Source organism: Nannospalax galili, unplaced genomic scaffold (genome assembly GCF_000622305.1).
Source record: "Nannospalax galili isolate Female #2095 unplaced genomic scaffold, S.galili_v1.0 scaffold294, whole genome shotgun sequence".
Lineage (NCBI taxonomy): Eukaryota > Metazoa > Chordata > Mammalia > Rodentia > Spalacidae > Nannospalax > Nannospalax galili.
In genome coordinates, this window is record NW_008335053.1 from 1,401,819 (window position 1) to 1,414,717 (window position 12,899).

The 12,899-nt window shown below is 45.7% G+C and overlaps 1 protein-coding gene across 1 annotated transcript in view; it reads left to right on the forward strand.

Moving 5' to 3' along the window:
* Positions 1-12,899, forward strand: part of Cacna1e (calcium voltage-gated channel subunit alpha1 E) — a 409,810-nt gene that overhangs the window by 59,326 nt on the left and 337,585 nt on the right. The window contains exon 2 of the mRNA XM_008829746.3: positions 11,440-11,709. Coding sequence (XP_008827968.1) covers positions 11,440-11,709 — 270 coding nt within the window. The remainder of the gene's footprint in view (positions 1-11,439; positions 11,710-12,899) is intronic.

Below are 12,899 nucleotides of genomic sequence, written 5' to 3' on the forward strand. Positions count from 1 at the left end.
CACTCTGTATACGCCTCTGTCTGTGATATATATTTCTCACCCCCCACATATTCTGTCTCTAGTGTGTGTGTGTGTGTGTGTGTGTGTGTGTGTGTGTGTGTGTGTATGTATGTTTGAAGGATTGTTTCTTTTAACACAAAAAGCTAAAGTTTCAAAGCAGGTGGGGTGTGGGTTAAACACTGTTCTAAATGGCAGGCCTGCTGTTTGTGGGGAAGGAGAGTGGCCTGAAAGTTTAAAAATAACCTGAACATTATAGACTCCTATGAATTCTACAGCCCGGAGCACTGTGAGTCTGTGGGTGTTTTACCTGCTGGAGTGCAGGCAGGAAAACAAGTTGAGAGGCACGAGGATTTAAATTTGCCGAATCCTTTCATGGCATGTGTTGGCAGCAGAAGTATTCATGAGAAAGTTGAAGTCATTCGTAATGCTCAGGATCGATATTCCTCAAAGGTAGTTTTAGTGCAAACTTTGGATTCACTGGACACAGCTCTGGATCACACTGGGGTCCACCATTCAGCAGACCCTTATTTTCTGCTGCTCAACAGCTGTCCTTTTCCTCTCCCTGACTTCTTTCCCTCATGAATTCCTCTAATAGTTTGGCTGATAGCTTTATCCAGATGGATAATGAGACTCACCTACAAAAAGTTTAGAGATCAGTGCATTTCATATAAATTTGGCCATTCATTAACAAGTCAATATGTGCAAAACTATGCTTGTCAAGAGTCAGTGGGGGCAGCAGCTTGTGTTTTGGGTTTTGACAGGTTTTTTTTAAAGAATTAAACTGGGACTTAGGTTGGCATGCTGCATGTTGCTAAGGGACATTGCACCATGAAACTGTAGCAGCAGGTCAAGCTAAGCACACTCAGAATGTGTCAGAATGCAGTGTGCTTGGAGATCAATGACTGCATTTGGTCTGTCTGTAGTCCTGAGATTCAGATGGCTAGCTCTACTGATGCCGTTTTGCATGGGCACTTGCAAACCTAACCAGGACTGAGGTGCAAATCTAGCATTGTCTTTGCTGCAATGACTGGGTTCTGAGGACTGTCAGCACCATCTAGAGACTCTGGATATATTTTCTCCCCCTGGAATTGTAGGATCATCATGAAATACAGTAACTAGTTTTAATCTCTGTTGATAACATCAGCAAAAGGCCTTACAGAGGTTGAGATAATGGGTTTTAGAGTCAGGTAAATGTGGGGTGACTTACCACCTATGATGACCTTAAGGAAATTATTTGATCTCTTTTCGTCCTGTTTTTCTTATCTTAAAATGGAGATTATAATTGTACCTATCCTATGGGACTATTCTGAGAAATAAGGAGGGTAAGGTGCTTAACACAGTGCCTTTCACATAGTAGCATTTAATATTTATTACAATTAATTTTACAAGCCTCACTGCCCATACGTTCTAATTATCCATAAAATTGTATGTATACTAGTGTATTTTAATTATGTAAGATAATGTGTTTCATTGTGTCATTTTGTTTCTGTTTTTTATTAATTACATTTTATCCCCCCCCCGCCGTGTGTGTGTGTGTGTGTGTGTGTGTGTGTGTGTGTGTGTGCTATACTGCATGTGTGATGGTCGGAGGACAACTTGCAGAAGTCAGTTCTCTCCTTCCACAATGTGGGTCTCAGGAATCAAACTCAGGTCACCAGGCTTGGTGTCACATGCCTTTACCTACTGAGCAGTCTTGCCTGGCCCTGGTTTGTTTTTTTGAAATAGCCTTACTGTTTGGCCAGCCTGGCCTAAAACTTGATATGTAGCCCCAGTTGGCCTTGAATTTATGATCTTCCTGCCTCAGCCTCCTAAATTCAGGGATTACATGTTTGTTTCGTAACAGCTAGCTTTCATTATGATATTTTTGTACATGTATATAATATACTATATTTTACTTCTCTGATGCATAGCCATTTTTCTTTTTCTTTCTTTCTTTCTTTTTTTTTTTTTTAAATAGCCCAGAAATTCACCATTAGAAGTTGTGATTTACTGGGGAATAGAGATTATTGACCCAAAAGGAAAATAGCATACCTGGCAGTTTTGGAGTATTATATTAATTCTCAGTTATATCTGACAGAACTGTTTAGAACAATATGACTGAGAACAGAGTAGTCGTGTAAAAACAACAGCAAAAATGAAAACAGGTCTCTAAGCGAGAGTGCTGTGTTGTGAGTGTGTCTTTGTATGTTCCGGGAATTGGACTGCTAAAGGTCTTGAAATGGACTATTTCAAAAATTCTCTTTTTATTGGGAATTATTTTTCCACAGCTCCCTAGTGATTATTATTTTTGCAGTACTAAGGATTGAACCTAGGGTTCTCTTATGCAATCTAGGCAAGTGTTTTGCCATTGAACATCTCTTTTTTACTTTTTATTTTGAGTCAGGGTATCTGTTTCCCAGGCAGGCCTTAAACCTGTAGCCCAGCAGGTCTTAAACCTATGGTTTTTCTGCTTCAGTCTCAAGAGTAGCTGGGATTACAGGCCTGGATTCACCTTTCATATTTTAAAAGAAATACTGGGAATATTTTGAAAAATATTAACAGAGCTTGTAATTCTTTACATTTGCAAGCACTGAATTAAGCCTGTCTGAAAGCTCCCAACAGCATAAGAGAACTACTTGGCATGTCTTTGTGCTTGACTGGCAGATCAGAATCAGAGCTGAATCTAGGGTGTTTTTTTTTTTGCATCTGGAGTGTGCATGCATGTGTATGTCTTTCTCTCATGCAATTCTTCTTTATTAGGGAAAGAGATATGATGATGATGTTTGCTTTTTTTCGGTAGTGTGAAAAGACATAACCAATTAAGAATCACATTTTTGAAGATGAATTTTATTCTGTGTTTCATTTTCTGAAAATGTTCTTCATGTGGTAATCTCAATGTCTTCTTTTAATAACTGATTCCCAAATCTTATTTCAAGCCTGTTTTTAAAAGCAGAAGGTAGTCTTCTTTGGATTGTCTAACTTAATGATTGATAAGAAAAGGATAGGGTTGTTAAGGTGCTGGAAAATTCCCTGTGAGTTGAAGTCACTTGCCTTCCTTCAAGAGAGGAATGCACCCCTTCTTGTTATAAAGGAGGTGACTACTCCACAAGTCGGGACAGCTGGAAACATCTGGCCACAGAGCAGAATGTGTGAAGAGAAGGATGGCTTCTCAGACAGGGGCCAGATACTGAGTGATGCTAAATAACTAGACACCAATCTTTTTCTTTAAACCAAAAGGAGTCCCAGGAGGTCCATTCATTCACTTGACTAGGTACTTTATAAAGGCTTGCTATGAGGATGATGAAATGCATGTACTTAAGATGAAGGGGAAAATAATGCATTTCTAACTGAGAAATTAAGTAGGAATATAATGGTGAGAAAAAGTTATAGGCGTGAAAGCAGAGTCAACAAGGCACTTCTATAGGGAACAGACATTCTGGGTGTGTGCAGGAGATAGAGGGCATGGAGTTGGAGAGACTCTGGACATAGTGAAAGCTGGAGGCAGAAATGAACCGAACGATGTCTTGAAGGGTGCCCAGGAGCTGGAGAAGTGAAAAAGAAGAGGGATGTTCCTAGATCAATCTCAAACAAGTGCTGTAAGTAAGAGATTTGAGGCAAAGTGGATGCAACGTTGGTTATAATTGTTAATGCAGCGGGACATGAAGAGATGGCGTGGGGGAAGACCCAAAGGATTCACCTTGTCCAGATTTTCCTGAATTGGCAGCTAAGGAGTTTGGCTCCAGAGGGAACCACCTGAGTTAAATGATTGACAGGGACAATGGCATTACAGAGATCAAAACTGGAATTTTCGAAGGGTGAGCTTGTTGTGAAGGAATTACCAGAAATTCACTTAAACATATTGAACTTGAGGTGCTAAGAAGATCCCTAGTACTTCACTGGGGATGAGGTGGAAGATGAGTTCTGGGGAGCAGACATGGAAACACAAGGTACAGATATGGCCTCAAAGGGAATGACATCAGAGAGGAAACATAAAGAGGTTCAAGACCCATGGGGTGCCCCACACAGTAAGGTGAGAGCAACAGGAAGAGAAAGATGGGAGTAGTGGGAAGCTGGGAGATTTGTCCACTGGGATGTGAAGATGGGGGTGCATATCTGAGCAGAAAGGGAGGCCCATTGTGCCAAATGCTGCAGAGTGGTGAAGAGGCTGGAACATGGACCACCTTAGGTCACTGGAGAGTCTTAGTGCAGTTTCTGGAGATTAGAAGAGGCAGAGCCAGCAAATGTCCTTCCCAGGTGTATATTTCAAAACTGGCCTTGAGTCCATATCATATGGGAATGCCTTATTCACTCTGATTATTTTATACTGAGTGGGTGTGACCAGCTGCTCAGAGTAGGAGTGGGAGAAAGAGGGCGTGGTGATGGACAGGTGGTGGCTTACTCTGCTGATGATTCCCACCCAGAGGGTGCTGGGAGAGGCAAGATTGGTGAGTGGTGGAATCTGATTCTCTTCTCTGGGCCTTCCGGGTTCCTCCAGGCTCTGCTTCAGCTGGGAGCTGCTTTCTCTGCTTTTGGAGCACAGTCCTCAAGAGAGTCATGTAGGGAGCAAGACAAGGGATACAGTTCTAGCATCTTCCCCATTCCGTCTCTTCCTAGGCACTTCCTCCTTTGCTCTAGCACCTGACCAGAAGCCTGACACACAGAAGGTGCTCATTGTATACTTAATGAATGAATGAATCAGCCTGAGCCCACCCAGGCTGAGAGAGCTCTGCAAAACGTGGGCAGTGTTGTGTTTCCTGAGACAAGAGGCCACGGGGGCGGGTAGATGGGCTGCTCCTCCAGTTGTTCTCTCTCTGCTCACCCTCATCAGTGGGGGGCAGGAGCTCTGCTGAATCTCCTGCTGTACTTGGCCTTGGCAGGGCATTGTAAGTGGGCCATGAGGGAGGGAAGTGAGGTGGGTAGTGATGGGGAAGAGAGCTTTTGTTTTCTGAGTCGCTGAACCTCCCCACTGACTTTCCCAATGAGGGTTAATATTTAGTAGTTTTTTCTTCAAGCTAAAAAGTGATCTCACTTTATGGAAAAGAAAGGATTGAAGGTGTAATGCTACCACTCTGTAACTTCAGGCACAGGAAATGAAAACAAAATGCAATTTGCTTAATCAATCCCATCCCTCTTATATATAATCTGCATCCCATTCATGCTCCAGGCTGTCCTTCCATGCCAGCAGTGCCATCTCATTAAAGGGGATCTCATGGATTCTTCCCTTTAGCGATTGTCTCCACCTGGAAGGGTATCGCCTTAGTCCTTCCCCAGAGCTCCCTTCTAGTTCTGCCTCTACAGAAGAGCCTTCCACCGGGAGTCTGTCTCCCCTGTTTCTGCTTTAAACTGTATGCTCTTAGAGGCTGTGACTGTGCCTAATTTATCTTTGAGCCCCAGAAGCCTTAGAAAAATGCCTGGCATGTGAAAACGGTTTCATGAATATTTGTCAAATGGGTTTATTAATTCATGAATTAGTAAACAAAACTCACGCTTCTCTCAAGTACCACAGCCTTTGGATTCCTGACCCTGGCTTCTAATGTTCTTTTCTTTCCTTTTCTCTTTTAGTGCTGGGTATTGAATTCAGGGTCCTGTACATGCTGGGCAAGCATTCTACCACTGAGCTATATTCCTAGCCCTTGTTTTTCTGAGACAGGTCTAACTATGTAGTCCAGGCTGGCCTCAAACTGGCAATCCTTCTTGAACATTGAGATTAGAAGTGTCTGCTACTGTGTCTGGTTTTATCCCTTTTTTGACCAGTGATAGGTATTTACATGTCTCAATTCTTCCATCCACCTCCAACCCCTAAACCAAAGTTATCCCGCGACTTTTGAAACAGAGAGCCACCAGTTACACAGTGCTTGCTGTATATTACTCTGGTCACAGTGCCATAGCTGAAATGTGTGCAACAACCACTTATGCAGCATGTACTGTGTGACAAGTACTGCTCCTACATATTTACACATATCAACTAGCACTCTTTCATAATAATAGCCCAGTGTAGAATGGGGATATGCATTCATAGATACTTGGAGACTCTCATGCTTAAGGTCATGCCTTACCTCTGCAAGGCCAAGATCATGCCTATGATTTGATCTTAGACAAGGAAAACATCTTAATAGTAGCTACTACCCCAAAGAATCCTGGACTTGTTAGGAAGTCTGACTGCTTTTTCCCAGGTCTGGACACTTGAAAACGTCCCTGACTCCCTGGGCCTCAGATATCAAACAGAATCTGTTTCAGAACCCCAAAGAGAACTGAAAAGATACCATTATTACTGTTGTTATTGAAAAGATGTTGAGTTGCCATTGAAGGATGGGGTCAAAATTCCTTTTAGCAAATTTGTAGCTGTTTGATTCATTGATAGGTCTAGGTTCTGTCGGATTTCTTAAGCTTAGGTTTGATAGATGCTAGTTCTGGGGCTGGACATTATTACATAAGAATGTGAAGTTACATTTTTCTCCCGTCAGGGCTGTGTGGTGCTGTGAATGCCAGCAGCCTCCCAAGATGTCTGCATCACCACCCTGCTCTTCTGCTCTGCTATGCATTTGCACATGGTTTCCTGCCAACTTTTGTCTTAAGAACCCACTCCCAAATCCTCTCTGCATTATGTTCCTTAGAGCACTATTTTGCATAAGAGTCTATTTCTTGGAAAAGCTCAATAGGGGGAAAATAGAACAAAAGGGGCTTTGATAGTTTAAGCATAAGCTATCTGAGTGTAATTGGCAGGGCAGGGACTGGTGGGAGGGGCACATGCCTTTGGCCAAGGCCCAGATTTGCAGATTCCTCAATGATGAGCTAAGATCTCACATGAAGATGGCCCAAGGCCTATCAGGTCTGGAAAGAGCTTTATGAATGAGGGAACACATTCTCCAATCTTACCACTCATACAGATCATTTTAACACAAGCTCCCATGGCCTTACTGGTCTGGGGATACCATTGATAGCCTTGTTTCCTTCCTTTCGCAGAAGATGATGAATGGGCTACCCACTGGTCTCTGTTATTGTTGATTGACTCTTGGACAGTTCATAGGAATATTGCAGCTACAGGATACAGGTTTTGAAATTTAATAATTTGTACATGATCCATAATCTAGGGAAGATTTTTCATTTTCTTTGCTCCTGATGGATTCTTAGTCTGAAGCTCATATATAACATGTATAAAGATAGCAGCATATAGAACATTTGGCTGCCACATCTTACTCTGTGTGTGTGTGCGTGCGTGCGTGCATGTGTGTGTGTGTGTGTGTGTGTGTGTGTGTTGGTAACCTTGTGTTCAGTGGTGGGTCTGAATTTCTCAGGTCCTATGAGGTGAACTGCTTACACTGTAAAATTTAGGACTTGGATCTCAACAAAGCCCCACAGGGAATAGGATGTAGAACTGGTGACCGGAGGTCAAATGTTAGGAATGTCTGAGCTATGTATGAAGTGTGGTGCCTGGGGTGCTGGCTGGATCGCTATTACCAGTGTTCACAATCATGTCTCACAAATGACCAGTAGATGGTGCTCCAACAAAAAGGAAACAGGGCTTCTGTCTCTCCCAGGCAGAGAAAGGGATTTTCCCATGGTCTTTAAACCGATTTCCAGAGTTTGGACTAGTTGCTGATTTCCTGTGGTTCCATTTGTGGGTCTTTAGAAGAGAACAAAAGAACTGCAGGCACTAGAAGAAAAATGCTTAACAGGTTCCCTTATAAGGACCATTAAGACAGTGATCTGATATCTCTTGACAGCAGTAGTTATGTTCCTTCCAGCACGGTGCACAGAGTATTTGGGCACTGATCGAATTCAACTTTAGGATAGGAGGCACAACATTTCCATAGGCTAAGCATCATTGTGGAGCTTCTTCTATGAATGATGTACAGTGTGGAATTATGCAGCATGGGCAATAGAAACTGAAAATTAGATCCACTGGAAGGCCACACTCTGCCACTTATCAGCTCTGGACCAATAGCATCATGTTTCTGACGTGCTCCTGCTTTGTGTGTATAGGGGTCATAACACATGTGCTGCTGGGCTGACCTCAGAAGTTCAAAGTGGTGGCCAGCTGTAGGGTTTATATAAATCAACAACCATATTAATCACATATACAGTGGTTTAATCTTTAAAATTGCATCTGCCTAACAAATTGGAAAATGGGGAAATAGAGAGTATGAAGACAGTATAGAAATTAATAGGCCTCAAAGCTTTCAAAAGCTGTGATAGCCAGGTAGGGGGTGAAAGAGAGAGGAATGTGCCTTCCTTCTAGCATTGCCACCCTTAAGCCAGGTCCCTTCCCCAAACTACTGATGCCATAATATTTGCCCTAGTCCTCTTGTGTTGCTTCTTCAAGAATCCCTCTTAATTCTCCTACCAAGCGGTTTTTATTCTCTGGTAAACTCTGTCCACGCATTTGTAAAGCTTGCCCCTTGGGAATGCAGGGTTCAGCCCCCGGAGTCCTCACACCTCCTTTTATATTATCTTGTCCAGTATTCTATGTCTCTAGAGAATTCAAATAGGTATCAAGGCATACCCAGGAAAGTAGCAAAGGGGTGATGTCTCCACATTAAAGTGAGAGCTAAGAGACCAGTCAGTAAAGCTACCTACACAATCTCATTTAAGCTAAGAAGATTCATCCTTTCTGTCATCATCCCTATGGCCTATGGATCATTATTGTATCATCAGTGCCTAAGACAGTGCCTTGTCATGGGGAAGGAATGCAAAAATAATGTCAAATGAATGCTTTGAATGAATTTTTTGTTATGGATTGTGTATCTCCTGGAGAGCAGGGAGTCAATCATTTCTGAAAGTCCTTTCTAATCCTGTGAAGTTTATGAGCTACTGAGACAGCCACTTGTGACTGGATCTAAGTGACTCCTTGGTGTGACATCATGGTCATTCCTAGCCCCCTTCACTTCTGACTAGGTACTAAGACAGAAGAGGATCCTCAAGTTAATCTAAAAGAAAGGACACAGAATATGAGCAAAGTGAGACTGTAATAACAATTAGAGCTGACACACTTCCAACAGTAATTTGGTTAGAATGGGCGCCCCCGAATCCAAAGGTCAGCATGCTGCCCCTGAAAGTAATGGCCCCTGCAGGAAGTAGCTATGTTGAAAACATTTCTTTGGGTTTCCCGTACTGAGAGCATTATTTTTCACATGCACACATGCATGTACACTCACACTCAGGTTCTCATACAATAGACAGGTGCCAGTGCTCACATAGCCTTGCCCGTACAGACACATACAAGTAGAAACACATGTGCCTCTCAGAGGACACTTCACCTGGCTTATCACCAATTAGTCTCATACACAGATACTGCCTTTCTCATCTGTGGCACTACACCCATCATTTTCAACCTCCAGGCTTTGCCCAGCCTTTATTTCTGTCCTTGGCTACTCCTTTCCCTCTTCCCTTCCATTGCTCACAGGGGAGGACTTGGATACCACTATGCTGAAGGTAAGGCAGGAATACTCAGAAGAAAGTACGACCCAGCTAATATGGACAATAGGAAGACAGTTGACCACTGTCCCCAGTTCAAACCACCGAGTCACCTGTGGAGAAGGACTTGGTTGCCAAACAAGGTCCTTTTTTTCCTCTGGGGTTTTTAGTTTGCCTTTCCTACCTCTGCAGCTCAGACACTCATTCTGTTTTTACTTTCTGGGGGGAAAGTCAGTGGACCTTATTTGAGAGTAAAAAGCAGAGGGAGGGATGAATCTCTGCATTAGGTTTTCCAGGGTCATTTTGCCCAGACCTGGGGCCTGGAATATTTGGAACACTTGCCAGGAGGTGGGGCAGAGAGCTCCATTGAGAGTCCAATCTAAGAGGCCTCTCTAGAAGTTTCCTCAAAATTGGCAGGACAGAGGCTCCCCTCCCATCAGAGCCTCCAGAGGCAAAAGCTCCTCATCTTGCCTACAGCGTGTTAAGTACCGGTTTGGAGAGAAGGTGCTGTCTTCACCCTGGGAACCCCCGGTAGTGTTTGTGGAGCCCGGGAGGTCCAGAGCAGTAGGTCCTGGTGAGGGATGCACAGGGTCCAGAACTCTCAGCTAGCACAGCAGCGGGCTGGACAGGGTCCACGGCCTTGATCCAGGCACAGCATTTGTACCCTTCTCAGCAAGGACCCAGGTGCGTGCATGTACTTCCCATGCCAGATCTCCAGATCCCTAGCTCTTTTGTGGAGAGACCTCAGCACCACCAGCTGCAACCTGCCTCTCCTGGGCAGTACTTGGGGGAAAGGTGATTCTTCTTTGGAGCCTTGCTGAGGTGGTCCATTACCCTGTGGTCAAATGAATCCATAAGCCAAAGCAGCCTCAGAGCTCTGGACTCTTGGAGCATCCCCGCATCCCGCCCCGTCCCCTGCATCCCTCTCGGCTTGGGACCGCCTCGCTGCGCAGCTGCGCTTTGCTCACCTTGCCCAGCTCGCCTTTCCCCGTGCCTTTCGCATCCCCTACACTGCGTGTAGCCAGGCGGGTGGGGAGGCGGAAGAGCGGGTCATTAGCAAGGAAGTTCTGTCTTTGGATAACTCCCATGCCCCGACAGCACTAGGTTGACTGCAACCTGTTCCTCTCTGGCTGCCTGAGTGCTCGCCGCCCGCCCGCTTGCTCGCGCTCCCGCCCTCTCCCCGGCGCAGCCGCGGATCGCTGTTGCATGCTGATCCGGGGAGGTGGCGGCGGCGGCGGCGAGCGCACTGGGTGGATGCTGGCACTCCGGCTTCGCTGCTCTCTGGATGCTGCTAACTTCTACCCCAAACGCAGGAGCTGTGAAGTCATTTACCCCTCTCCGGCAGGATCGACTTCTTATCTCGATATTTTGGGCGTTATATTTTACGCAGGAACCTCAATACCGCTTCCCCCCCTCCTTCCCCCTCTCTCCAACCTTTGGATGCGTCTCTGCTGGCAGATTTAAAGACTCAAGTCTTGGCTGTGGAATCTCTTAGATGGACTTGCAGGGGCTGGCGTCCTAAAGCATGTCACCGTAACTGGCCCTCGTCTTTTTCTTCTCGGTTTTTCTTCAAAGTTCTTTTGTTTTGATTTTTCTCTTCCTCTCTACCCCTCACCCCAGCCAATAAATCATCAAACTGTTACCTAGCGGGATCAGTTGCCTTTCCCTGAGCCAGGTGGTGCCTGGGCCAGAAGAGGAGCTATGTTTGAGGAGCTACCTGCTCCACCCCTCTCCGGTCCCTAAACACCACCCCACGCTGGCATTTTGGGGAAAAATATTGCCTCCAGAAACTGAGAGCCCTAAACCCTACCCCCCTCTTTTTCTTTCCTGAGGAATGGAGCTTCGCAGAGGTTGCGTTTAGATTCAACAGTTCAGAGCAGCCGGTTGCAGCTACTGTCTCCGGAAGAGCTCGCGGGGTCCCCAGAGGCGGTGGTCCCTGCGCCTGTGTGGATGCGGCTCTGAGTCTCCCTGTGTCTTTTCTGCTTGTTGCTGTGTGCGGGTGTTCGGCGATCACCTTTGTGTGTCTTCTGTCTGTTTAAACTTCAGGATGGCTCGCTTCGGGGAGGCAGTGGTCGTCGGCAGGCCGGGGTCAGGCGATGGAGACTCGGACCAGAGCAGGAACCGACAAGGAACCCCTGTACCCGCCTCTGGGCCGGCAGCTGCCTACAAGCAGTCGAAAGCGCAGAGGGCGCGGACTATGGCTTTGTACAACCCCATTCCCGTCCGGCAGAACTGTTTCACCGTCAACAGATCCCTGTTCATCTTCGGAGAAGATAACATTGTCAGGAAATATGCCAAGAAGCTCATCGATTGGCCATATCCTTTCTTGCCCACTATGACTCCCCTCTCCCCGCTTGCATTCCATCGGGCGAAGGGGGACACCTAGCATGGAATTTACCCCCCCACCCCTGGTGCCAATTTGCCCCTTTGCTGAAGTGCACCCTACCTCATTCCCTTGCATCTAAGGGGCAAGCATGGTGTTCTGGAGACCTGTTTGGGCACTAGTGTTTTTCAAAGGTAAGACTTTTGGTTTTTGATTTATTTTCCATGTGGAACTCTCTAGCACCCCTGGGTGTCTGGTATTGTGGTACCTGCCCCATTCTGGGCTGTGCTTTGATTCCCAGCCACCCTCAAACCCCCAGTCCTTTCTCAAGCTGCACTCTACATGGTTTGGGTTACCTCTAATCTCAGGGCTTTCTTTCACAACCAGTTCCCCCCTTTTCCTCTCTTCAAGCTAGTTCCTTTGCCCCTAGCCTACCAGCTGGGGAGACACCTGCACTGTCTGCCAATAGGGAAGTTGAGGCTCCAGGAGGGGATTTATCAGCTCAGACACTCCAAGAGCCAAACCCATGCATACAAATAGACAAATGAATACATAAAACAGGCTTTTGGCTGGGGACCCAGCTAACTCTGGAGACTAAGTTTAAGTTCCACCAAAAGTGAAGTGGCTTTCAGTGGAGGTGAGCTCTGTCATCACAGTCCAAATTAGCTCAAAGTTGGAGTTCTCACCAAGAAGGTGTGCTTATCCTTTCTTTGGTCCTGGTTTGGTGTGCTAGCTTTTAATGTGTGGCTCAGTTGGTTGCTCTCCCAGTACCCAGAACTAGACAGACCTGCTGGGCCTGAATTTATCAGTCCAGGGCTAGAGGTGTGTCAGCAATCTGTCTGCAGCTCTGGGGGATTGGTCTTCACAAAGAGCTGATGGGGCATCTCTGGTGGTGGTGGAGCCAGGGTGAAAGGCCAAGAAAGGAGCTTCTTTGCAGGTTTTACCAAGTGCACCAAATGTAGGCTGCTGGTGAGGCATCTTACTTCCTGCTCTGCACTAAGAATTTGGATGCATGGCAAGGCCATTAGGAGTTGAGGGTGGTGAGGTGTTCAAGAGGATTATAAGAAGCAAGCCAGTGATGTGGGGTTAAATGTGGGGGTGGGTTTAGAAGCAGGGACTTTGGTTCTTGTGGAGGTACATTTCTGGGGAAGGATGCACCTGCAAAGGAGGCTCCTCCCCTTCT